The 23,042-nt window shown below is 46.1% G+C and overlaps 10 protein-coding genes across 10 annotated transcripts; 4 read left to right on the top strand and 6 right to left on the bottom strand.

Moving 5' to 3' along the window:
* Positions 1-17: 17 nt before the first annotated feature.
* KUCA_T00000166001 (uncharacterized protein) lies at positions 18-3,956 on the bottom strand (the record flags this gene model as incomplete). The annotated part of the gene is made up of 2 exons (XM_022604678.1): positions 18-3,776; positions 3,855-3,956. The coding sequence occupies 2 exons, from the start codon at positions 3,954-3,956 to the stop codon at positions 18-20; spliced, it is 3,861 nt and encodes a 1,286-aa protein (XP_022456223.1).
* A 211-nt stretch (positions 3,957-4,167) lies between these two features.
* On the top strand, positions 4,168-5,967 carry KUCA_T00000165001 (uncharacterized protein; the record flags this gene model as incomplete). The annotated part of the gene is made up of 1 exon (XM_022604677.1): positions 4,168-5,967. The coding sequence occupies one exon, from the start codon at positions 4,168-4,170 to the stop codon at positions 5,965-5,967; it is 1,800 nt and encodes a 599-aa protein (XP_022456222.1).
* A 130-nt stretch (positions 5,968-6,097) lies between these two features.
* KUCA_T00000164001 (uncharacterized protein) lies at positions 6,098-10,741 on the bottom strand (the record flags this gene model as incomplete). The annotated part of the gene is made up of 1 exon (XM_022604676.1): positions 6,098-10,741. One exon carries the CDS (start codon positions 10,739-10,741, stop codon positions 6,098-6,100), a length of 4,644 nt encoding a protein of 1,547 aa, XP_022456221.1.
* Positions 10,742-11,017: 276 nt separating this feature from the next.
* Positions 11,018-11,941, top strand: KUCA_T00000163001 (uncharacterized protein; the record flags this gene model as incomplete). The annotated part of the gene is made up of 2 exons (XM_022604675.1): positions 11,018-11,040; positions 11,101-11,941. The coding sequence occupies 2 exons, from the start codon at positions 11,018-11,020 to the stop codon at positions 11,939-11,941; spliced, it is 864 nt and encodes a 287-aa protein (XP_022456220.1).
* Positions 11,942-12,071: 130 nt separating this feature from the next.
* On the bottom strand, positions 12,072-15,965 carry KUCA_T00000162001 (uncharacterized protein; the record flags this gene model as incomplete). The annotated part of the gene is made up of 1 exon (XM_022604674.1): positions 12,072-15,965. The coding sequence occupies one exon, from the start codon at positions 15,963-15,965 to the stop codon at positions 12,072-12,074; it is 3,894 nt and encodes a 1,297-aa protein (XP_022456219.1).
* Positions 15,966-16,381: 416 nt separating this feature from the next.
* KUCA_T00000161001 (uncharacterized protein) lies at positions 16,382-17,041 on the top strand (the record flags this gene model as incomplete). The annotated part of the gene is made up of 1 exon (XM_022604672.1): positions 16,382-17,041. The coding sequence occupies one exon, from the start codon at positions 16,382-16,384 to the stop codon at positions 17,039-17,041; it is 660 nt and encodes a 219-aa protein (XP_022456218.1).
* Positions 17,042-17,282: 241 nt separating this feature from the next.
* KUCA_T00000160001 (uncharacterized protein) lies at positions 17,283-18,401 on the bottom strand (the record flags this gene model as incomplete). The annotated part of the gene is made up of 1 exon (XM_022604671.1): positions 17,283-18,401. One exon carries the CDS (start codon positions 18,399-18,401, stop codon positions 17,283-17,285), a length of 1,119 nt encoding a protein of 372 aa, XP_022456217.1.
* Positions 18,402-18,741: 340 nt separating this feature from the next.
* On the bottom strand, positions 18,742-19,338 carry KUCA_T00000159001 (uncharacterized protein; the record flags this gene model as incomplete). Its single annotated transcript, XM_022604670.1, has 2 exons — positions 18,742-18,975; positions 19,030-19,338. 2 exons carry the CDS (start codon positions 19,336-19,338, stop codon positions 18,742-18,744), a joined length of 543 nt encoding a protein of 180 aa, XP_022456216.1.
* A 272-nt stretch (positions 19,339-19,610) lies between these two features.
* KUCA_T00000158001 (uncharacterized protein) lies at positions 19,611-21,326 on the bottom strand (the record flags this gene model as incomplete). Its single annotated transcript, XM_022604669.1, has 1 exon — positions 19,611-21,326. The coding sequence occupies one exon, from the start codon at positions 21,324-21,326 to the stop codon at positions 19,611-19,613; it is 1,716 nt and encodes a 571-aa protein (XP_022456215.1).
* A 1,113-nt stretch (positions 21,327-22,439) lies between these two features.
* Positions 22,440-23,036, top strand: KUCA_T00000157001 (uncharacterized protein; the record flags this gene model as incomplete). Its single annotated transcript, XM_022604668.1, has 2 exons — positions 22,440-22,464; positions 22,519-23,036. 2 exons carry the CDS (start codon positions 22,440-22,442, stop codon positions 23,034-23,036), a joined length of 543 nt encoding a protein of 180 aa, XP_022456214.1.
* Between the last annotated feature and the right edge of the window lie 6 nt (positions 23,037-23,042).

Here is a 23,042-nt window from a genome sequence, read left to right as displayed (position 1 = left end):
GAATGCACTCTTATTTTTTACTCATCTTCTATGATATCTCTCCTGTGAGCACTGCGCAAGCGGGACACCAGCTCTTGACTAACATTGGAAGCAAATGGGGAAAAAGCATAACCTTTACCTCCCCATTTAGACAATAGAACGGGCAATAACACTAGACTATGCAGCGATGCAATCAGAACCAGAGAAAGCCACATTCTAAAGTAATAGATCTCGAATATCTTGGATCTAGTGAACGCCAAGACACAAACTCCAATAAGTTTTGTCAAGGTGATCCCACCGAGAACAGAACCTCCAATAGTTTCAAGAGACTGAGCGGCCCTTCCAACTCTGTTGTCTGGATCAATAAATCTCGGCCTCAGTCTTGCTAATGTGGTGTGGTCTGAAATCGTAAACGATCTGGTAATGTGAGTGCAGAATTCCACGCTTAATCCGATGCAAATCACCAGATTCACCAGACTTACAGCATTGAGAGAAATTCCCCACATTGCCATCACACCTGCGATGTCAGTTAGGATGAAGACAACTGTCAGCAACATCAACAAAGCTGCTTTGAAGGTACCCAAAAACAGTGTGGCTACTCCTAGAATAAGACCAAGTGCGACGAGCATGAGCGTGCAAGTAAGCCTCACTATTGAGACATACTGGACAAAGAAGATGTAGAAAGGAGAGTATGCAAAAACCTCACCTTCTCCCAGCGATTCATTAATCTCTTCAGTAAGTCTCAAAGATGCCTTGTAAGCGTTGATAAAGTCATTTTGGGACTTAAGAGGTTCGTGAGATGTTCTGAAAACATAGCTGTCTATACCAGTCCCATTAGCAGTCCTCTTGACAGAAGACGAGTATGGTGCTTTTCCAGCAAGTGGACATGGGTCACTGGGAGAGTCAATCCAGATTTCAAAAAACTTCATGAATTCTTCACCCTCAGGGAAACCATTCATAGCGATGTCCCATTGTCTGTCCGCATAGCAAACTTCACATTGTCGATCGGGCGCCCACGATGGACATGTCTCTGTTCCATTGGTATTTTTCTTGAAACGACAGCAATCAGATAACTGCGGGTTGAGCCAAAGAAAGAAATCGTCAATCCAACTTGCTGCAGGTTCAATAATCGAGGAAACTTCCGGTCTCTTGCGTTCCTGTTCCAGGACATTTACCAATGAGAACTCATCGCAAGTAGAAAAGCGGCCACAAATCTTCTGCTGGTTAGCTCTTTGAGTGACATCCAGATTCTGAACCACAAAGTAAACGGGCGGTCCCACGTCAAGGTAACTATACACGTCGTTGAAGTAATCAATCATGTATGAGCCTGTTGGTATGGCAATTCTTTGATCCAGACCAAACTCGATCTTTGGAATCCAGGCCAAAGAGAAACCAAACCAAGCTAGGAAAATCACCAACACCATGTTGCGCAACTTGTCTCTTAGGAGAAAGGGCACATAGTAATTCCTCATGAACTTCGAAAAAAAGTTCCCCGTAGATTCGCCTATCATCTGTGAAAGAGACCCATCCTCCTCATCAGCAGGAAGTGAGATAATACTAAGCCTAGATACTTTGATGAACGGCAAGACATCCAGCCGATTCTCCTCTACCCTCTGCTGGTCCAAGGCAAGGATCGAGACAAAGCACGTCATTTGAAGCAAAGCGTTGAACAGAACTGCCACAGCCGAATAAAGTGCAAAGTTTCTGACTGCTGGCATGCTAACCACTGACGCAAGCAGAAAACACAGGAACTGTGATGACGCGGAGAGAAGAATGCTAGGACCTATTTTGCCCATGGTTTTAGCTACTCTCTCTGGAATGGACTCATCCGGAAAAGCAGAATTGAACCCCTCCATTTCATGGGAGATTAGGAAGATATTGTCCACACCCACTGCAAGAACGAGAAATGGAATCACCTCTGCAATAATCAGCGTTGACTTCAATCCAAATATCGCCCAAAACCCAGCAGAAGAGCTCACAGAGAGAAGCACTATAACGATTCCCATGAGACCCAGCAGAAACCTTGAGTGCACAAGATTTGACATTCCTGATCCAAAAGAGAACGGGTTACCTCCCAAGGCAAGTGAAGCGTAGGCAAACATCACCAGATAGGATGTCGCAATGATTTTAATATCTGTGTTTGTGGATTTGTTGAGTTCTTTCTCGAGAGAGATCTCGGTGCTGAAACTGAGATCTAACCCTTTGTCATGTGCAATATCCCTGATATGAAGCAGATATTCTTCCAGGTGGTGTTCCCAAATCTGAGCACGATTGAGATCTGTAGAAGAATCATTGTTGTAGTTGTTCAGCAAAATCGTCACTACAATTGCACCCGAGTCCAGAACATTAGAAGTTGGCGAACCACCAAATAGCAGCTCCTTCTTCAAAGGCTGCTGAAAAGGAGGTAGACAATTCACTGGAGTATCCACACATCCTTTGAGATCTGATTTCCACGAAGCCCTATCAAATGCATCTATGTCTCCCGAGAAATACTGTGTAAATGATTCAATCACGCAGTAGTCTCCAGTTGGCTTGAAACAGAGATCATCCAAGGTGATAGGTCCATCCGCACTGGATACCACAGAAGAAGTGATGTTTTGCTCAACTTCAAACCACCACTTTAAAGTTTCATATTCGATCACGGGGGAAGAGGAGCTAGACAAAAATATCTGCTCGATACGGTACATCGGACCGAATTTTTCGTCAAATACCAATTTTTGTTTGTAAGATTCAGCAGCTGGACTCACCCAAAGATTCACAGGGTTCCGTTCTAGCTGGGTGAAAAATATGAACCCAGAAAGGACCAAAGTTATTGCCAGAGAGCTACCGATCACAATCTTAGGGAACAGAGAGCAATATAGTCCCAACTTGCTGAAATGGCCTTCTAGCCAGTTGTTGAAAGAGTATGACTCAGCCAACTGGATATCGTCATCTTTCAAACTATCATCATCTCCCTGCAAGACGTCTTCTGAAAAGGCATCCGTGTTGTCGTCGTGAAGCAGTTCGTTATTGCGCGCTTCTACCTTCGCAATAACCACTCTCACATGTACCAGGATCACCAGCAGAAGCAGCACAGAATAAACGATTATCACAGAAAACGACAGACACGGCAACACTCCCACTTTGCATTGAGACGGAACACGGATCTCAGGCAGTACAGGACACGAGGAAGGACAATCCGTACACGCGCATTTGTAATCTGGATCGCTGCAGCCTCTAACTGTACCATTAGACGATGAATAGCCTTCTGGGAACGACTCAAACTGAGAGGGATACTTGAAGTTGATTTGGAAAGGCGAACCTCCCAAAAGTGGCTTCTCATCACCCAAGAATTTGAGAAAAGCCTGGTAACTCTTGGCCCCACCACCAATCAGGTCCATAGCATAGCCATTGGTCGCGGAAAATTTGATATTCTTGCATGAATCAAAGAAGCCAGTAGCATATTCATCGGCAACATACTGATCGAGAACCGTAACGATGTCCTTACCAGAAGACATAGACTTTTCTGTTCCCGTCACATTCACAAATAGCGACTGATCCGGCGAACATGTGAATCGGCAAAACAGCTGATAGAAGTTCTCTCGGCATGCTGGACAAGATGATATTAGTGGATCCGCTTTGAGCAGGTTTGCCTGTAAGTTCTTCAACTGAGCTGTATCGCAGCAGGTTTCATCTACATCTCTCCATGAATCGCCACATATTTCAACCAGCAAATCGTGATCGGCAGGAGAGGCCTCAATTGCAGGCCCATTATATGGACATGGCAATTCAGATCCAAAGAAAGAGCGTTTTCCGCACTTTTAAATGGTCAGTATACTCTATCGCATCTTTCGGATAGCTCATCCTGGGGTAACAAAGGAACCACAACAACTCACATTTCCGCGAATCGAGCAAAACCCAGATTGGTGAATCTCGGTGCTGCCAACAATGTGACAGATAATAGCTAGCGAAAGCCAAAATCCCGAGTACAAAATCATGGCAATCGCTCAATTATTGCCTAGTAGCAAGTCTTAACAAGACGTTAACACTACCCCTAACAGAACTCCTTTTGGCGTGGCCGGATTCACATGCACCCGCGCACACGACCTTTTGCACGCACACATCAAAAACTTCCAACAAGTTTGTGTGTATACTCTCTATGTACCTTGAAACGACCAGCCACACAAATTTCAACCGGTTTAAACAGCAATGGTTTTCAGACCGTTTGGAGCAGTTAAAGGATCCATGGACAGGTCCAAAAGGAGAGCAATTTGCTCTGCTTCGCACATGCCAATTGGTCAACCCCTGACTAGGGCGACCAACGCTGCCGCCCAGCTCAGGGTAGACAGGAGTAACGGCAGAGCTCTCAGCACCTACTACTACCAATTCCCAAAAATACCCAGACCAAAGCGGAATATTGCGTACTACAAGTCGTGGTCTCCCGGGCCGATCAAGAATTTTGGCTCCCGGTTCGGGAGAATGCGGGTTACACCAAGGAGCTTTTCGACTATGTCTTTGAGAAGGAGACCGCATCTGCCAACAAGACTTTTTCGTGTTAGCGGCCGTAGAAGACGGATGTTTTCCAGTGGATCTAAGCAACAGTCCACCAAGTCGTTGAGGAATTGGTTTACGCTTTCATCCATTGGTGTGATTTTGTATGGGGTGGTTTCCAAGATCAACCACGACAACCGTGTGGTGGATGACGGCCAGGAAGTGAGACCAACCTCATGGTCCTTATACGCGTACAGCACGCTCCCTTTGAAGGCGTTGTCTCGTTTATGGGGTAAGGTCAACAGTGTGACTCTTCCTGTTTGGTTAAGGGCTCCTGGATACAGGCTGTATGCGTATGTGTTTGGTGCCAATCTTGATGATATGGCCGAGCCGGACTTGACATCGTACGAAAACCTTGGCCAGTTCTTTTACCGAAGTATCAAACCGGAAGTGAGACCTATTGCCTATGATGCCGAGCTGAACTCGCCGTGCGATGGACGCGTTTTGAAGTACGGCACCATAGAGGATGGTGAGATAGAACAGGTCAAGGGAATGACCTATTCGTTGGATGCTCTTTTGGGAAAAACAGGCAAAACGAAGCTGGCTGCTCCAGTGCATGATGTGGCTTTCCCAAACTCGAACGATGAAACGGTTTACAAAAGACACGAGGAGTTCGCTACCCTCAACGGTATCTCCTACACCGTCGACGATATCATTGGAGGAGAAGGAAAACACGCCCACCACATGAACAAGTTCAAATACAAAGATGAAGGTGATGCCTCCGTTGCAGCTTCATCCACTCCAAATGTTCTCAAAGTTTCGAACGAGGTCAACAAGAGAACCGGCTCTGCCAGTAAAACGAAAGAACTTTTCTTCGCGGTCATATACCTGGCTCCGGGCGACTATCACCGGTTTCATTCTCCAACCAACTGGGTCTGCACGCTAAGGAGGCACTTTGTTGGTGAACTGTATAGTGTTGCCCCATATTTCCAGAGGACGTTGAGCGGACTGTTTGTTTTGAATGAGCGCGTTGCTCTGTTGGGCTACTGGAAACACGGCTTTTTCAGTATGACACCGGTGGGGGCCACTAACGTTGGCTCCATCAAGATCAACTTTGACAAGGACCTCACTACGAATTCTGTCTACGAGAGTACGATGTATTCGGATTCCGCGTCCACGATTGTTGGGGAAGCTTCAGAGAAATCTTCCCTCTTGAGTGGTAACTCTTCCAAATACTCCTCAATACCAAACAGTGGTACCGAAACTTTGGGAGCACATGCCTCGGACAGAAAAAAAGTGAGGAAGAATACGTGCTACGAGGCTACGTACAAAGGTGCTAGCAAGATACTGGGAGGTCAGCCATTATCCAAGGGTCAAGAGGTTGGTGGATTCAAGCTCGGTTCCACAGTGGTATTGGTGTTTGAAGCTCCACAAAACTTCAGATTCAAACTTGAAGAGGGCCAGTATGTGAAGATGGGCCAGGCCATTGGTGAAATTGAAAGGAAAAGGAAAGTGTGAGTGCAAGCGCTCATGCCAATCGTCAAATAGATATACCATGACACAAGTTCGTCAATTGAAAATCATTCATGATAGAAATTCCATTCGTTAACGTTACAAGCTAGCCTATTTATCCGATGTTATTTTCTTTTCAAATTCCCCTAGTTAGGTGCCAGAGCCTCGTCTTGAGACTCTCGATGAACTTTATATTTAAAAACATCCCTCCCTCGCTCATTATCCTATCCGTGTAGTTGAATATCACCTTCATGTTCCACAGATCGTCCACAGTCCGAGGATCTACATTGCGGACAAGCTCTAGTTTGAAATCCGATACTGTAGATTCTGCGCCTCTAAGCTCACGAAGCTTCGGCTGCTCATCACCGCACTGCAAAACCATACTCTGTTCAAAGGGAGTCAGAGGTTGGAGAACTTGTAAATCTTTGAATGGGGCCAACCCCAGAACAACACCTTCTTTCTCGGCCTCTTTCAGTAATGCCTGAAATGGTAGCTTCAAGTCTTTATATTCTCTTTTGCTGTAAACATAGATGGCGAGCTCTTTCAGGAAAAGCTCTTTGTGTCGAGGATTTGCTTCGAAATCGAGTAGAGTTGGAAAATAGCCATCCGATATGGTTCTAAGTTGGGCTATTTGGTCGACATCGGGAAGAAGACAGGGAGCTGTGAGATTTATGGTTTTTCCATTTGTGGAGACAATCTCAATGGCGATCTGTACCGGTTGGTCTGTCTCAACATCCCTCACAACCAGACATCTCGGAACAACAGATAAACACCAGAAATGCCTGAGAGCTTGGAGATGAACATCAACACTTTGCAAGCTGCCTCGAGGGAAAACAGGATAGATTGATGTCAGAAGCATTGCAACACCAGTGCTTGTTGCGACATCAAACGCCTGCTGACCTCCTCCCAAAAACAGGAAACCCAGTGCCATGTTTGTGCTCATAAAAACGGCATATCCTGTATCCTTATCTGTCTGATCATGTATGACCCTCGCTCTGCGAAACACATCCAAATCTCCAGTCGCTGCCATAACCAGAGAGCAACTAATCAGTACAATGTCTCTGACGTTGTTTACACCCGAAATGGTGGTGATTTCGTCAAAGGTTGAGCCAGGTAGATCGGAAAGTCTCATCATTTGGTCAAGCACATGAAGTAGAACCGACTTTGCTTGCGCATTGCCACTGGAAGCATACTTAACACCCAGAGACATACATGCACCAGCTAGAATGTTTAGATAAGCGAGGATATCGCTGTCTAAAGTGTTGATAGACTCCAGGTCCCACTCAGAAGACAAATATGATGGCACATGCGAGAAGATCCATGTCAGGGATGGAGTGATAGATTTCCACAAAATCATGTTTTGGGCCAAGCATCTCAGCAGCAAAATGTCGGGTCTGATGTAGTCTAACAGCTGAGCAGTTGGTGGAGCCCCGAGTTTTTCGGCAATGGCCATGTTTTCAGTTTTCATGAACATAAACATAAGGGCCATCATAGCACCTCCAGCAGACTTGTCAAGCTTCTGTTCTGTTTGAATATCTTTCAAAGACAGTCCCACAGAAAGAAGCTTGTCAACTATTGAGGAATCACCGCTTTTGAGAAGGTCGCCCTTTCCCAGGTTAACAAATCCTAGAGCAATACCAGCAGCAAGACGATAAGCTTCAAAAGCGAGTTCCTGCTCTCCAGTCACGGTCGTGGCTACCAATTGACTAAGCAGCACAGTGGTTATGCGTCTGTGTTGACTTTCCAAGTAAAGCAGACCAATGCCAACGAGACCAGCAATTTGAACAGGCAATGCAACATTGAGATTTGTGGAGCCTTCTGGTAACAGTGCAACAATATGAACAGACAATACTTTGGTCAATTTCGTATCCATTGTACCTTTCAAACTCGCTGACATACCCAGGAGCAAGCCAATACTCGTGTGGTTATGCTTCGCACCCAGGTAGTTATATATTTGCCATTCTTGCAAACTTTTTAAATGCCCATTCAAGCCGAGACCGAGCAAAAATCCAGCATGCTGGGAGTTCAAGGACCGGGGCTTATTGAAGACAATCCAACCTTCGGATATGTCTGCAACATCACGAGCGACGGTCATTCCTGAAGATGCTCCATTGTGAAAGTGGCCCCAGTCCATCAGCTCTCCCGACAAAGGATTGCTGTCCAACGTAACCGTGGTTCCAGCCGGTTTGATCATGCAACTAAAGTTCATTTTGGGGATCGGAAACTTCTCCGTAGTCAAAGGTCGTCTGCTGTTGAAGAACAAAGCAGCTCTTCCAATGGGTGCGGTAAGTGTCCTCAGAGCGATTATAGCACATATTCTGCGGATATCCATGAGGTGAGCATGCTCTGATACTTCAGCAGAAGGCACGTAGTTCTTCACTTGCACCCTGGAAGATTGGAGGAGCCTAGTGATCTCATAGAACCTTCTGTCTTCGCTGAAAATCAGCTTAGTCACCGCCAGCCTGTCGGCCTCAGCTTGGTTATCCCAAGCCAAAACAGATTCCAATTCGGGACCACTCTGAAGAAGTTGATGAACATCCTTCTTGCTTCTTTGTTCGCCCATTTCTGCATTTGAGATGGTGATCAAGAAGCTGTTTCCACTGGCGAACCGGCATATATCTTTTCTTCCAATGACTCGAAGCTCGTCACCCAGCCAGTCCAGCGGTGGTTCGTTCTGACACTCAGAAATCGCATTTTGCAACACAAAGTAAATTCCTGCAGGGTAGGTTTCCAAGTCTGCGGCGGTGATACCATACTCTACCATCATCTTTATCACCTGGTCGTAACCAAAGTCAGCAGAGACAACTATCTCAAGTAGTCGAAGAACATAGAATGTCCTTGGAGTTATGAGTTCATCAACAGAGTAATCCTCCTCTGCTACCTGTGAAAAGGAAACATATGGAACAATATGGCTCGTGAAAAGACTTGCTAGTGAAGCGAGCAGTTGTGGTGGTTTCTGTAATGGTTCAGGCAGAACTTCGAAACGCGTTTTGGTGTCAAACCTTTCATTATTGACATAATGGTTTCTCCAATTATTCGACCATCCCATCCATATTGTCATCTGCTTCAGGAAAACACCAAGCTTGGTCAAAGATTGGTCCTGCAATATGTTCAACTTCAGATCCTCGTGGATGAGGTGGAATGCCAGAATTAGCGTAGGTGCTAGCTGTTGGAGAGGATAGCGGCTTGGCTCACATTCCAGACTAGCCGTCCTCGCAAACAAAAGACATCTGGTCACCAGATTGACGTCCAAGAGTTCCTCATCAAAGTTAGCCTCCTCGGGTGTCAGCAGAGAAAGCATTGTCGACACAAATGCAGTCCAGTCATCACATCCTGGGACAGAAGAAACCACCGAACACCATCTCAACCACACAAATTCATGCACATAATCGTTCGCGGCGTATTTCAAAGATTTCAGAAGAGTCATCACCAGCGTGTCAGTTGGGACCACAAGCAGATTGGCGGTGTATGTCTTTCCCTCGGAAGTACTATAGACAAACCTATCAGCATATCCAGATACTAATCTCTGGATAGGAGCCTTGTACTGATGAGAAGAAGAACTCGAAAGTTTCAAGAAAGGATTAACCAGAGTCAAAGCAGAATCCTGTTTCAACACCAAGAGAGTGCCTGTATGACCAGTCTCTTTCGTCAATGCAAGATAGTCTAAAGCATTGAAGTCAAAGACGGTCTTCTGGGAAGGCAGTCCTACCTGGCCAGTAGATGTCTCAAAAATTAGAACTGCAAGTTTCTGGAGCGTCGAGTTTAAGAAAACCAGAGCCTCTTGGTCTTCGTATTTCATTGAGTCAACTTTCAAAGGCTGGGACCGAGACTGGCTGAAAGAGTGAAGCTTGGTCAAAATCACATCTTTTCGTAATTTGGATGAGTCAAAAGATGAAGATGATGTGCCTTTCGAGTCCGATATGCTCTCAGCACCAGAAGCCATTCTGTCCATAGATAGCATCAAATGTGATGATATGCGTTTTTTTGATGTGTACTGGATGCTGCTCTCTGCGTCAACAACCTTGGGTGTATTTGGCGTTGCTAGATTACCCGAGTTGACGCTTGAACGGCGGCGAAGTGAACTTCTTTGGGCAGCATCCAAAGGCGAATTGGTCTTATAGCTATGGCTCAAGTATCGCACATGGTATATGGTGACTGTCGAATCAACAGCCTTGAAGGTAGCACACAGTGTGCTTTCAGCACTTGGTGGAAAGTACAACAATGATTCTGTGGGATCAAATGATGAAGTTGAAGATGAAGCAACAAGGCCAAGTTCACCAAGCGGATCCAATAACGTATAGAAATTTATACCCTTGGGGTACTTATGGACATTTGTGAAACGTGATTCCACGTCCTCTTCAACAATATTGTCATTTGTCTCACCACTAGTCAAATCATCTCGCTGAATTATAATCCCTTTTTCAAAAGGAAACGCACCTTTAACAACGAACGGAAAGCTGATTATATGCTGAGATCCGTTATCATAGTACACTTTGGCGTACTCCTTCAAAACCACAGTGAGAGCTCTTTGTATTTCTCCAGAAGAGCTCGAGTCTCCAAAGCATGTAAAGAATGCCGTTATCACAGGGTCGGCAAAGGACATTTTTTTTATTACAGAACCCCCGCGAATGAGTTCCACCTTGTCATTGTCGATTTTAAGTGCTTCGTTAGGAGCAGTGTAGACCAGCCGGGTACCCTCCTTCGGAAGAGATGCTAACCACCCATTGAAGGGAAGCGCCAAGAGAGTAAGCTTCACCGGACCAGGTTCAAAGAGAGACATTCTATCAACAAGGCCTTTGAGCCCTAAACGGTCAATTAGCCTTGTTGTAATCCGCGTAGACTGACACATAGGACGCGCACGAGGTGCAAACATGACCGGATATCACGCGACTTCCGGGTTTTAATTTGTTCCCCGATATGGCCTCGGATATCACGTGGTTATCGTGAATCGTGTTTCTCAACCTGACGTTGTTGTTTTGAGAATCAATCGATCTAGTTTCCACCTGTTTCCAGCTGGCTTACATCTGTCCCATATCCAAAGGACAATCATCAAGACATGTCAAATTTGAACATATTCAAGTGAGTGTTTACTGGATTTTTCTGGCTATTCTCATATACTCTACTAACACTTTTGATCAGAGGTTTCAAGCGTAGTTCGAAGAAGAACCGCAAGGAGACAGAGGCTTCGGGCCTGAACTTACAGAACAACGGATCGAACATATCGCTTGGCTATGGACAATCGCTATACTCCAACCACAACGGCTCTGCCCTTTCACTTAGAAGGACTGTATCGCCTAGTAAGCAATCGATCAAATCACAGAAATTTCAACAACAACAACAACAACAACAACAGACACAACAGCAGCCAGTGCAGCCCCCCAAGCCTCCGCTATTTATGTGCGAGCCTTTTGTGGAGACTGCTTTGGTGAAGGGCTCTTTCAAGACCATCGTTCAGTTGCCTAAGTACGTGGACTACTGCGAATGGTTGGCACTCAGCGTGTTTGAAACATTCAATCATTTAAACAAGTTTTATGGGATAATATCGGAATATATTACGCCAGACAAGTATCCAACCATGACTGCCGATCCTGGAACGGAATATTTATGGGTTACTGCCAATCAAAAGACGGTTTCTCTACCAGCACACCAGTATATCGACTTTGCTCTGACCTGGATCAGCAACAAAATCAACGACCAAACGGCATTTCCCACGAAAAGTGGCACGTCGTTTCCAAAAACCTTCATCAGGGACGTTAAGAACATTTGCAGGCAAATGTTCAGGATTTTTGCCCATATATATCACAATCATTTTGACAAGATCGTTCATCTTTCTTTGGAAGCCCACTGGAACTCTTTCTTCGCACACTTTATATCGTTTATGGCAGAATTTGACCTGATAGAGCGGAAAGAGCTGGCTCCGCTCTTGCCTCTCATAGAGGTGTTTGAGTCGCAGGGCAAGATTATCAAGATGGAAAAGTGACTTGACGAGTCTGTGGCGAACAGCCAACAATAAAGGTTTTATGTTACCACCCTGGATGTATAAACTAGTTGTCATCATGCCAAAGTTTTATATACAAGTTTTTCAGTTTATGTGTAATATCTATCCTACCTCAGGAGAAGAAGTAGGTACTGTTCATCACCTCGCTGGCTTTGAAGTCTCCTCTTGGGGGAATGTCGTCCAGCTTGAATGGAACTAACACATTGACTCCACCAACTTTAATTGGAACAATCTCTTCATCTCCAGCAACCTGAATTGTAGTCAACCATGACCTGGCGGATTCGCGAACCTTTGGATCTGGGTCCTTCAAAAACTGTCTGCGCTTACGCTCGAGATTGATCTCATCCTCAAACGTGCAAGGTCTTCCAAGCTCCTCGCTCAGCTTCTCTCTCAATCTAGCAACTTTTTTAGCCAGAGGAGACTGTTTGGTGATCCTCTGCCAGTATACAAAACCTTCATATCTCACCTCAAACTCTTTTTTGAGTCCAGCAACCAAATTGGTCTCATGCATACTGCTGAATTCCTCTCTGATGGCCTTGTTCATGACGTCGACATCAGCAGCATGTGTCCAGAAAGAGTCATGAACAGACGCGAAACTTATATTCTTCTCGGCACAAGCAACAGCGGTTTTCAGCATGTGCGTGGCATCCAGAGAGTGGACAAAATTTGGAGGAAACGCAGCAATCTGCTTTCTGCGATCCACCTCGTGGATTTCATAGGGGTCGGTGATGTAAACTGTTTGCAAATTGGTTTCAACTTGCTTCTTTCTCTTTTGACGATATGGCTGCACAATTGGCAAACCCAATGGAGAAGTCCAGATTACACTCGACCGACAAATCTGATTGTCGCTCAGGATCTCGTCGTCATTCATGTCAACCCTGATGAGCTTGGATATCCTGTCTGCACTGGCAGCCAACCAGTCTTGAATCAGATGGGCACCATGGAAAAGCTGTCTAACGGCATCGAAAACTCTTCTGGCCAGATATCTGGAATGTAACTTGGCATCATCTTTGGAAAACCCCAAATCTTCTAGTCTCCTGGCGATCTGCTGGGAAGCACCCATGTAGGTGACTCCATAGACGTTCGTCATCACAGTTTGTTTGACCACTTTTCTCGCAATAAGATCCTTTAGAATATTGGCCACTTCATCTCCTTCGGCTGCCTCCTTTTTAAGTCTTTCGGTCACTTGATGTGCCACATGGGTGTAGATGTCCTTTGGTCTGTCAGCAGGTATAAGGTTCACTTGAGCCGCACCCTCATAATCACCACCCAGAGCTGCATAATGCTGCAGGCCATTGCAGGTACCATCCTGGTGGACCGGTTGATGCGAAATAAATTGAGTAGGATCTTCCAGATTGAATGCTGCTTCCAGCTCAAAACACGTAGCCAATGCTTGCCATGGTTTGTCAGCCTTCATCCACCACCGCTGGCCTCCAAGTGGATCTCTTGCAGAATCTCTAATATCCTCAAGATGCTTCTCGGTGAACTCAGCTCTTTCTTGGAGAGAAACCTTATCAAGACCAAACATGTTCGCCAGGTGGATCTTCAACCATCTCAGGCCATTATCACCCAGCTTTCTACCCTTCCAGAAAATGAGTAGTCCTCTTGACAAATCGTTTCCCAAATGGTTGAAATGAGGCGACAATGGGTAAGTTCTTCCTCTAAAATCCAGAGAATGAGGGAAATAAATGCGCTCGCCCAAAAATCCCCGTGCAATCTCGAGGCGGTAGTTCAAGTCACAACGCATACTCCTATTCGAAGCAAATCTATTTGCTGCTTCTACTCGTTTTGCTCTCCAATCAGCAGCTTCACGAGGATCCATAACAGTCCCTTCAGGTAATTTTGGAGGATCAGGCAATTTGAGTTCAGAGATATGGGCTGGAATTTCCAGCATCTCCTCGCCTGAATTCCACACCTGGGTGACGATCTCCAGAATACGTTTGTTTGGAGTCCATTGCGTATTTCCCAAAACATTCAACCCTTTGAAGACCTTATCAAGATCGCCTCTTTTGCTAGCCGCTTTCACGTAGGCATACTGTTCGTGAGAATTTTTGGTGCGAAGAATGGAGGATCTGGAAAACAGATATCCTCCAGAAGCATGAGTAGTCCATGGACGAGGCTGAACGAGCATCGGCAATTGTTGTGGTGAGATGGCTTCTCTGATATTCTCCTGACTAAGACTATCTGTTATTTGACTGTGACATCTAATCAGACCAACCTTCAACCCTCCAACGTATTCGTAGGTATGGTAAAAGGCCGGAATAACACCCTTCTTCACCTCGTTCGTCAAAGGGTCTTTTCCCGTGACAACAATCTTGGCCACTTCGATCAAAGGCGTTATGAGAGCTGACCCAACTTGACATCTGATTTCCTGGGTCCAGAACATCTTCTCGTCTTCATCGAAATGGTTCCCACTGGCTCTCAGTCTCTTCAACACACGAGGCATACTTTTTGTCACAAGCTTTTTAAAATCCTGACTGTTCTTGCTCATATTAAACCCTTGTGGCTGCAATACCTTCTGCAGCTGTTCAGACCTAAATTCCAACTCCACTGCACGTCCTACCTGGACCACAGCTCGGGATGTATGAACACCCTGCTCCAGACCAACACTTGCAGTCAATTTTACCAGCTCCAAGATAGCAATAGTTGCCAACTTTTCAGGCTTGAGCAAACACAGGTAGGGCCCAAATGCCCTTTCCAATCTGTTCTTTCTGTGAGAAGGACCCGAGCTCTTAAAGTTGTTTTCCATGTCATCAAGAGTCATCTTCTTGTATGCCTCAATTTCTTGCTTGATAAGAGGAACTAGCTTAGTGTGCCATTCCCAGAGGTAGCTACTCAGTTCCTTGGGAACGGCTGCATTGGCGCCTCTGAGTTGATCGTAACTATGCTTCCACTTCTGCTGAGAACTATCCAGCACGCGCAGCTCTAACAACTGCTCTCTGCGTTGATTGTGATACTCTAACACCTCGTCAAATTTTTGTTGTGCATCTTCTGGTAACGAGTTCCTCAGCTCGAAGAAGTTGATATTTTGGTTCTCATTCTGCATGAAGGGAACGGCGTCCTCGTTCGTGAGTTGGGACATCAACTCCTTTGCAAAAGACTCCGTGCCTTTGCCTTCCAAAGCTTCTAAAGATCTCTTGATAAACTTGAGGTTTGCTGAAGACACTGGATTGAGTTCAGCGGGAGAAGAGGAGTCTGCGTTTGGTTCCCCTTCCAACTTCTCCTCGGCTTTCATCGTGATTGGCTGCTCCTCCGCAGCCTGCTTTTCCAGTCCTTCGGCCTCTGAAAGAGCTTGCATCAAAAACGGTTGGTCGTCCGTGGAAAAAAACGTTACGTATTGCCTTTTGTGTTTCACCAAGGCCAGAATGTTCGCTGCCCCAATCACATCCGGAAATTTGAACACACTGCTGATGTGACCATGGTAACTGGACAGTAGCTGATCGCAATGATTCAGAGGCGCTTCTCTGTCCATATAAGCCCGCAGCAACACAGCATAAGCCTTCGCATTTCTGTAGTAGGATGGGAAATTCGATTTTATGGAGGAAACAGCGGTATCAATCTCCTGGAGAGTGCGGTCCTGATTTTCACTGAAGGCATTCAAGTACTGGAATATAGCTTCGTCTGTGAGCTGTGGGGCTTCATCTCTGATCGCTTTCATCAACTGAAAGGCTCTGGGAAGATCTGTCACAACACAAGCTTCAAACAAGACCCAAAGTCTAGCGCTTAGTCCTTCGGTCACATCCCTGGGCACATTGTCATGAGGCGTCGAGAAGTAGTTTGTGGGATCCTTTCCTATGCTCACCTTTTTGCGTGGAAGCCTCAGTCCACTCACTATCTGCCTATATAACGGATCATCTGTGGTTTTGAACAAAGCCTGAGCCTCGCTTTCTCGATGTACCGAAAAGTCCGTTCCTTTCAAGGCCTCGGTATGAGCAAGCCGGCTCCTCGACTTGGTGGCGAGGTTTTGGCCCACCACCCGCGCACTTTTTGCAAGCATTCTGCTCATGCTGCCCTATATACAAAATCGACCTGAAAAAGCCGAGAAAAACTGCGCTGCAAAATGTTTGTAGAACTCGATAACACTACAACATGCATCTGAGTATGCCTGAAAAAAAAATTGGGATGAGGAGGTCGTGTGCAGTTGCGAAAAAGAGAAAGAAGAAATTTGATCTCTGAAAGGGCTGCGTAACCACCTTCATCCCCAGGCTGTTGCCTCTGCTAACAGACCGCCCCTTCCATCAAGGGGAAGTAGAGGCTGGTTGTCCGACATTGACGACTACAAGTGCTCGTTTGCATTGTGGAAGGCAAGCTTAAGAGGAAGCAAATTTTGGGATACAACACTGCGATTGGTGGAGTTTCTGTCGATTGATATTTCATAGACTCCTTACGCCAGCACATAAACACAGCTAGGCATCATCAGCCATGTGGAACTACATGTTTGGCGGAAGCCAGACCCAGAAGAAGGAGCTGCCCAAAAAGGCGATAGTGGAACTCCGTGAGCATATCGCTATGCTCAACAAGAAGGAGGCTCATTTGGAACAACAGATCTCGGAGCAGGACGGAATAGCACGTAAGAACGTCTCCACCAACAAGGCCGTGGCCAAGAATGCCATCAAGAGAAAGAAGACCTTTGAGGCTAATCTCGTGAAGATCCAGGCCCAGATAGACTCCCTGGAATCGCAGTTGACTGCGATTGAATCGGCCAACCTGAATCTGGAGACCATGCGTGCGATGAAACAGGGAGCCAAGGCTATGAAGCAAATACACGGCGATTTCAACGTTGACAAGGTGGATGCTACAATGGATGAAATCAGAGAGCAAGTCGAGCTCAGTGAGGAAATTTCGGATGCAATTTCGAGACCTCTCGGTGCTGAGGTTGATGAGGACGAACTGGATGAAGAATTGGCTGCTCTGCAGCAGGAGGAGTTGGACAACAAGATGATCGACTCGGTGTCTACGCCAGCCAAGAAGCTGCCAGATGTCAGCGGAGTGCCCAAATTGCCTGCAGTGGCTACAAAGGTTGAGGAGGACGACGAGGACGAGGAGGCACTACGGGCTCTACAGGCGGAAATGGGGTTGTGACTGTTAGGCTATCATATCTTGCGCATTAATATAACTTGTTTTTTTGATATTTGGTTCTTTCGGGAGGTTTGTGCGGTAAAAATTGTACCCGTTTTGGAAAAGAACGTAACCGTCTATAAACACAAGTCACCGTTCAGACAGTATATAATGAGAGCTGGCACGAAATTATGACCTCCGAATCGTCTCTCTAGTAGCATTTTCAATCAGATATTGGGTATTGTCTCTTTTGTAGGGGTTCTCATCAACTCACCAACACCCACAACAAAAAGAACAAGATCAACACCCCGAACATTTTCGCTATCAGCCATCTATTATTCGAAACATTATGGTAATATTTCAACAACTCTCTTTGTGCTCCAGTTATATTCACACTGATATCTTCAACGTTGTTGTCGATTCTCTGTATCACTTCGCCCTGTTCGTTGACCATCGTGGCCAGCTGCTGAAACAGAGAACCAACCTCGTTGATCGTTTTCTCAATGGCCTCAACAGCCCGGTTTCTATCTTGTAGATATACATTGTTCTGTTCTTCCAGCAACAGTAACTGATTGGTCTGGTCGGGTATGCTTAAGAAGTCCTGTTCTTGAGGGGCCAGCTGGTTGTGGACGTTGCTGGAGGTGATCATCGGCACAGAGGTCTCTGGGTCGTCTGCCGAGTTGTTTAGCGAAGTCAGAAATGGATTGTCTGACGCCACCTGCTTATTCCTAAGCCCGTATGGAACTGTTGCCGAGGCCGGCGACATGAAGCCTTTTCTTGGAGGAGACGCGGCGCTCATTCCCACTGGGGTAGCAGCACCACTATTATCATTGGAGCCCATACCGTTTGAAGAAATCGCAAGTAACTGCTCCTGCCTCGACCTGTAGGCCAGTTCGTTGCGCTGTCTCGCCTCCAAAACAGTCTTGAACTCTTCACTCACATTTTTTATCTTCGTATTCAACAATTGTATCACATTCTTGCTAAAACCGTTCACCTGTGGATCCGAGGAGGACAATATCGAACCGCCACCGGCTATTGAATGTTGCAGATCCTTCAACTGTCTTTCGATTTTGAAGATGTCCTGCTTTATCACATACGTGAGCTCAACCATATCCGTAGGCCTATCAGAGAAGATCTGCTTCTGCATCGCAAGAACTGCCAACTTGCTCAGACTGTTGGTTACGCGCGCAATATCCTTGGCAATGGCGCTTGCTTTCTGGGAGAACTGGCTCTTGCTCGTCTGGGGAATCGTAGGTGAATTCGCACCTCCATTGCCGATCTTCGAATGCTTGTTTTGCTGCTTGTTGAACGTGGACACGCACTGCTGGAACTCCAGCGTTCTGTCCTGAATTGACACTGGCTTTGATGCGTGTAAACTCATCATTACCCTTTGAACGATGGAATCTTTAGGACAGGAAGAAAAGCTGACTTGTAACAGAATCAACGAAGTCGATAGTTGCCCCTGTGGCCTTTGCAAGCTAACGTGGCTTGATACGGTTGTTTTTCCTGGGCTATTGGGAGAAGTACACGACCTTGGGAGACTGGCGCTACAAATTTCCTGTCTGGGACACTGTATTGAATGGCTTTATTGCAAAGGGATGTACAGGAACTTAATAGATATTTAGCAGAAAAACACAGCAGCAGTTGTTTGACACGATTCGGCGAGCCGGTGGCTATTTTTGGGAACTCTTTCGGTTGCAACTTCGGAAGTATGCTGTGCCGCTCTAGCTGAAATCTATCCTCGTGAACTGGAAATCCTGGCCAATTGCCGATGAAATCTCCTCCTCAAGAATATCCACCAGCTTTAGTCCATCTCTAAGGCTGATCCATTCTCCTCCAGTGAAATCAAACCTCTTGGGTCCGGAGATCGGACTGCTCAGCCAAAGCTGTTTGTTAGGAGGCTGTTTGTTGATCACGTAAGACCCGTTCACAGGTAATGTCAGCGACAAAATTCCAGACTGACAGGGTTAGTATCCTTATTATTTTGATCAAGTTTGAGATCAAATACTCACATTTTCCTCAACGTCTGCACCGGGCACTTCCCTACTATCGAGAAGCTCCTCCAAATCCTGTAACATAGACTCTAGTGTGAGCTCTGCAGTACGGTGATACTCATCCACAGAAAGTCTCTCAACGTCTTCTGGAATAACGGTTCCAGTGGTGGTGGCTTCGCTGTATCTGCGGAGAGATATTGTGGAGGGGCGGGTGCACATCATTTGGGGCCGGGGGACCCTGGCAATGCTCACCAGTCGTCTCTGCGCTTGTATGCTCTTGAGAGCAGCAAAAATGCCAGTTCTGGTACTTCTCAGAGCAAATGACATAATCAACAAGCAGAGTTGTAACAGAACAATGTAAATTAAAAACACTTTTTGACGGAGGACTGATGATGGAGGGCCAATAAATGGCGTCTTTCCACGACTTTTGTAATACGAGCCACGCGATTGACTGGCCAGCACTATTGTTTAGTTGATTATACAAAGACAAATATTTTGTTCATTTGTTGTTTAGAGATATATCACTGTCTCTGCGAATTGATTATATTAGTTGCGAAAGCTCATCATCATATATTGGTTTATTATGGTTTGGTGCGGCGCTAGCGACCTTCCTCGACTTCCACGACACCGTCACAGTGCAAGCACTTGTACGCCAACATGGATCCCGTCTTGACTCCCTCGTCATCGTACAAAATGGCATTGGTCTTTCCCTTGGACTTCATGAAAGACCATTCTCCCTTGGCTGGGATCCTCAAACACTTTCTGTTCAAGCACCTGGCTCCAGTCTTTTTGTACCTCAAACCACAAGAATTGCAAAGCTGGCCCTCGACCACAGACCAGCTGGGTCTCCAGCAAGGCGATTGGTTGGACTGGCACGAGATACACACACGAGTGGAGGAGGTGGGCGAAGAGTGTTGTTTGGTTGTTGATGGAGAACCAGAACCCATCTTTGGAGAGGTGACGAATCTGGTGGGAGAACCCATGTGCTCGTGATTGCGCTTGGGAGAGCTCAAAGGAGTCACATGCTGATTGTATACCCGAGGTGTCTGAGGAGGTGGTGAAGCGGTACGGGTCTCAGAGAGTATGGTGGAGAGTGGAACGGCACGCGAGGCAACGAACTGCGAGGGCAGATGCTGCACCTGGTTGTGTGGAAGGATAGGTTGAGATACAGGCGGTATTTGTGGCACGAAACTCTGAGAAGGTGTGTATCCGTGAGGCATGTTGTGAGCAGCCGTGGTGGAGAGCATCTCCAGGTCCTTGAGATAATCGTGTGACTGGTACGTGTAGTTGTTCACGAAAGGGAAGTTCACAATATTGCTGGTGTTGTAGAATCCCTCAGTTGCAGATTCGTTCCTCAGAAGTCTTCTGTCTATCAACTGGGCCAATCTTGGTCTCTCCTGAGTGGCCTTGGAAGACACCTTGGAGTCGAACGACACGCGAGGCTGCTCGTCTTGCCCAGTGAAATTCGTTGTCGCCGCGGATGTGTCTGTCTGTTTGTTGGACTGAAGGCAAAAGTCTTTGAATTCTCTGAACTTCTGACCATCATTTGCCCTTAGACTGTGAACCATCGTTTCTCTCCACTCGTCGTTGTTGTCTTCTCTTGCCTCACGGACATTACTCTCCAGGAAACCACGTGGAAGCGTCGTTCTTCCCGAAAAGTATGAGTAGGATGTATCTGGGAAGTATAACGAAGAGTTCTCAATGATAGATACGGGCTTCACACTAGGACGGATGATAGGTCTCACACGAATTGGAGGAAGCTTTGTCGTCTTGGGAGATGACATAGGCGTTGATAGACTCGTTCCAGAACCATTATCTTGCAATGGACTTTGATCCATTCCCAGAGGATCACTTGGTGGAGGGGTCATCATTCCCGAAGGCTTCTTAGGGGTGGATGTAGACGTTATGATGATATCATTATTGAGCCTGAGATCCTCCACAAGTGTGGTATCGGCACTGGAGCGGTTGATTGGAGATGTCGGAGCTGATCTGGCTCTCTTAGCACAAAAGCTAGTTTCAACGACTGTGTTGTCTTCTTCGTCATCTTCACGTGCTCTCTTACTAGAGCTGACTAGCGGCAATGATCTAACCATAGCAACGTTTTTCTTGCCGGATATAAGACTGTGAGATTCTGCAAAAAAAACTGGGAATTTGGAATTGGAAGAATGCTTTCTGGAGCTAGGCAAATCCATCGTGGAGCTGATTCCTGATCTGGACCGTCTGTCTGTCTGATCGCTCTGGGATCTTCCGTGTTGTTGGTAGCAATTGTGGCTACTCAAATGTGAAGTCAGATGAGTGGCAGCCAAAATTGACATAGTCTTGCTTATAGTAATAGCCTATTCGGTCTGTTCAGTTGCTGGCGTGGAAAACGTCAGCGCAACAGATGAAAGAAGAGAATAGGTCGGGACCGGAACGGATCTGCACTGGTGTGGATCAAGTTCGACTGTCTGTTTGAACACTAAAATATGGCACTTGAAATAGCGTCTCTGAGTGCAAAGCGAATGACTTCTCAAAGGTAGGGCAAAAATATTGTTGGTATGTGATCGATATGACAGGATCAACTAATTGCACGCACGATCTGCAGGATGAGCTTCTCTGAGATTGATCTGTTTGGAAAGAATGGATTCAGTTGGAGATAATCGATGGAAGAGATCAAGAAGGAAGGGTGTTAAAATCAGTTGATAGGAAAAGCGGCGGATCAAATGCGTTATAAACAGTATCTAGATTGAATCCGATCAGAATGGGGAAGGTTGATCTGAGCTATCGCCCTTTTAAGGTCAACCAGATCGCCCTTTCGAGAAATTGCTGGTTACGCGCACTTCCCATTGCGGCAACCTGCCTGTCCCAATCGGGAAAATGCACCTTTTGGGATCATTTGAAATCGGGATTCACAAGCTCACTTTACAAAATTTCTAGTAAAATTATTACTCCAAAAGTATATTACACCTTTTCGCAATTTGTCCTGGCCGGTTAATGAAACGAGATCACCATGGATCCGCTGTCATAGCTGCTTTAGTGTAGGCAGGCCGGCAGCTGCTCATCACAAGCAGCTCCTTTTGGGTCTAATAACGTGCGTCAAGAGGATGCTGTCACCACTCATCCGCGAACACTTACACAAAAAGACACAGATGTGTGGAATTATTTTACACAAAAAGAAGCTTTTGTGTGTTAGAGTTTCATTCTCGTAGTTTGCTTTGCAGGGATTGCTGTTTCATGTAGTTCCCTCGAAGTGCTCGTTTTAGCCACAAGTCACGGGGCAAAAAGAGTTTAATCACATAATTTGTCGTGTCCTGGCTATTATTGATTTGGGTAAAAAACGACTATTGGACCATTCACGACTCTTCAAGATGCTTCTCTGGCAACAAAGGCTTTCAATAAGTTGGGAATCACAAACCTGATCTAGCCAGCTGTTGCATGCCCGCCACGAAATGAACAAACAAGAAGAGGATCCATGTAAGTAGCTCTCTGTTGTCTGTCTCTGCTGTGCATACTAACTTCCTACTTTAGCTGCCAAAATTGAACAGTTCTTGAAGCATATTCTGCTGACGCTAGATACTGATTTTGTCACTTCTTCGCAGAGGTACCAAAACAACCCACAGGCCTTCCAGGCTTCGATTCTTCCACAGTTGAATCCACAATCTGCGGTTATCATCAACGGTCAGCCGTTTGGAGAGAGAGCCGTTTTCCAATCCCTATGGGCAAACCTTCCCGCATCCCAACACACGTTACTATCCTTCGACACGCATCTGATTCCCGCGATTCAGCCTGTGTATGTTATAAACGCACATCTGAAAGTGAGGTTCGATGAGAGTGGGCGAACTAGACTGGGTGATTCTAGCGAAAAAGAAGGCATTATGCCTCCACAACCGGCCACAGCTACGCGACCCATCTGGGGACCTTGGTTCGGTGTCGACCTCAACCTTGCTGTGGACTCAAAGGTCAACCAGAGTTTTGATGGGGAGCTCATAAGCACTTGGAACTGGAGAACAACATCGAAGAGTGAGGGAAGTGCATACAGCATATGAATAGAA

Source organism: Kuraishia capsulata, genomic scaffold (genome assembly GCF_000576695.1).
Source record: "Kuraishia capsulata CBS 1993 genomic scaffold, Kuraishia_capsulata_scaffold_1, whole genome shotgun sequence".
Classification (NCBI taxonomy): domain Eukaryota; kingdom Fungi; phylum Ascomycota; class Pichiomycetes; order Pichiales; family Pichiaceae; genus Kuraishia; species Kuraishia capsulata.
This window is presented reverse-complemented; position numbering and strand designations above follow the sequence as displayed.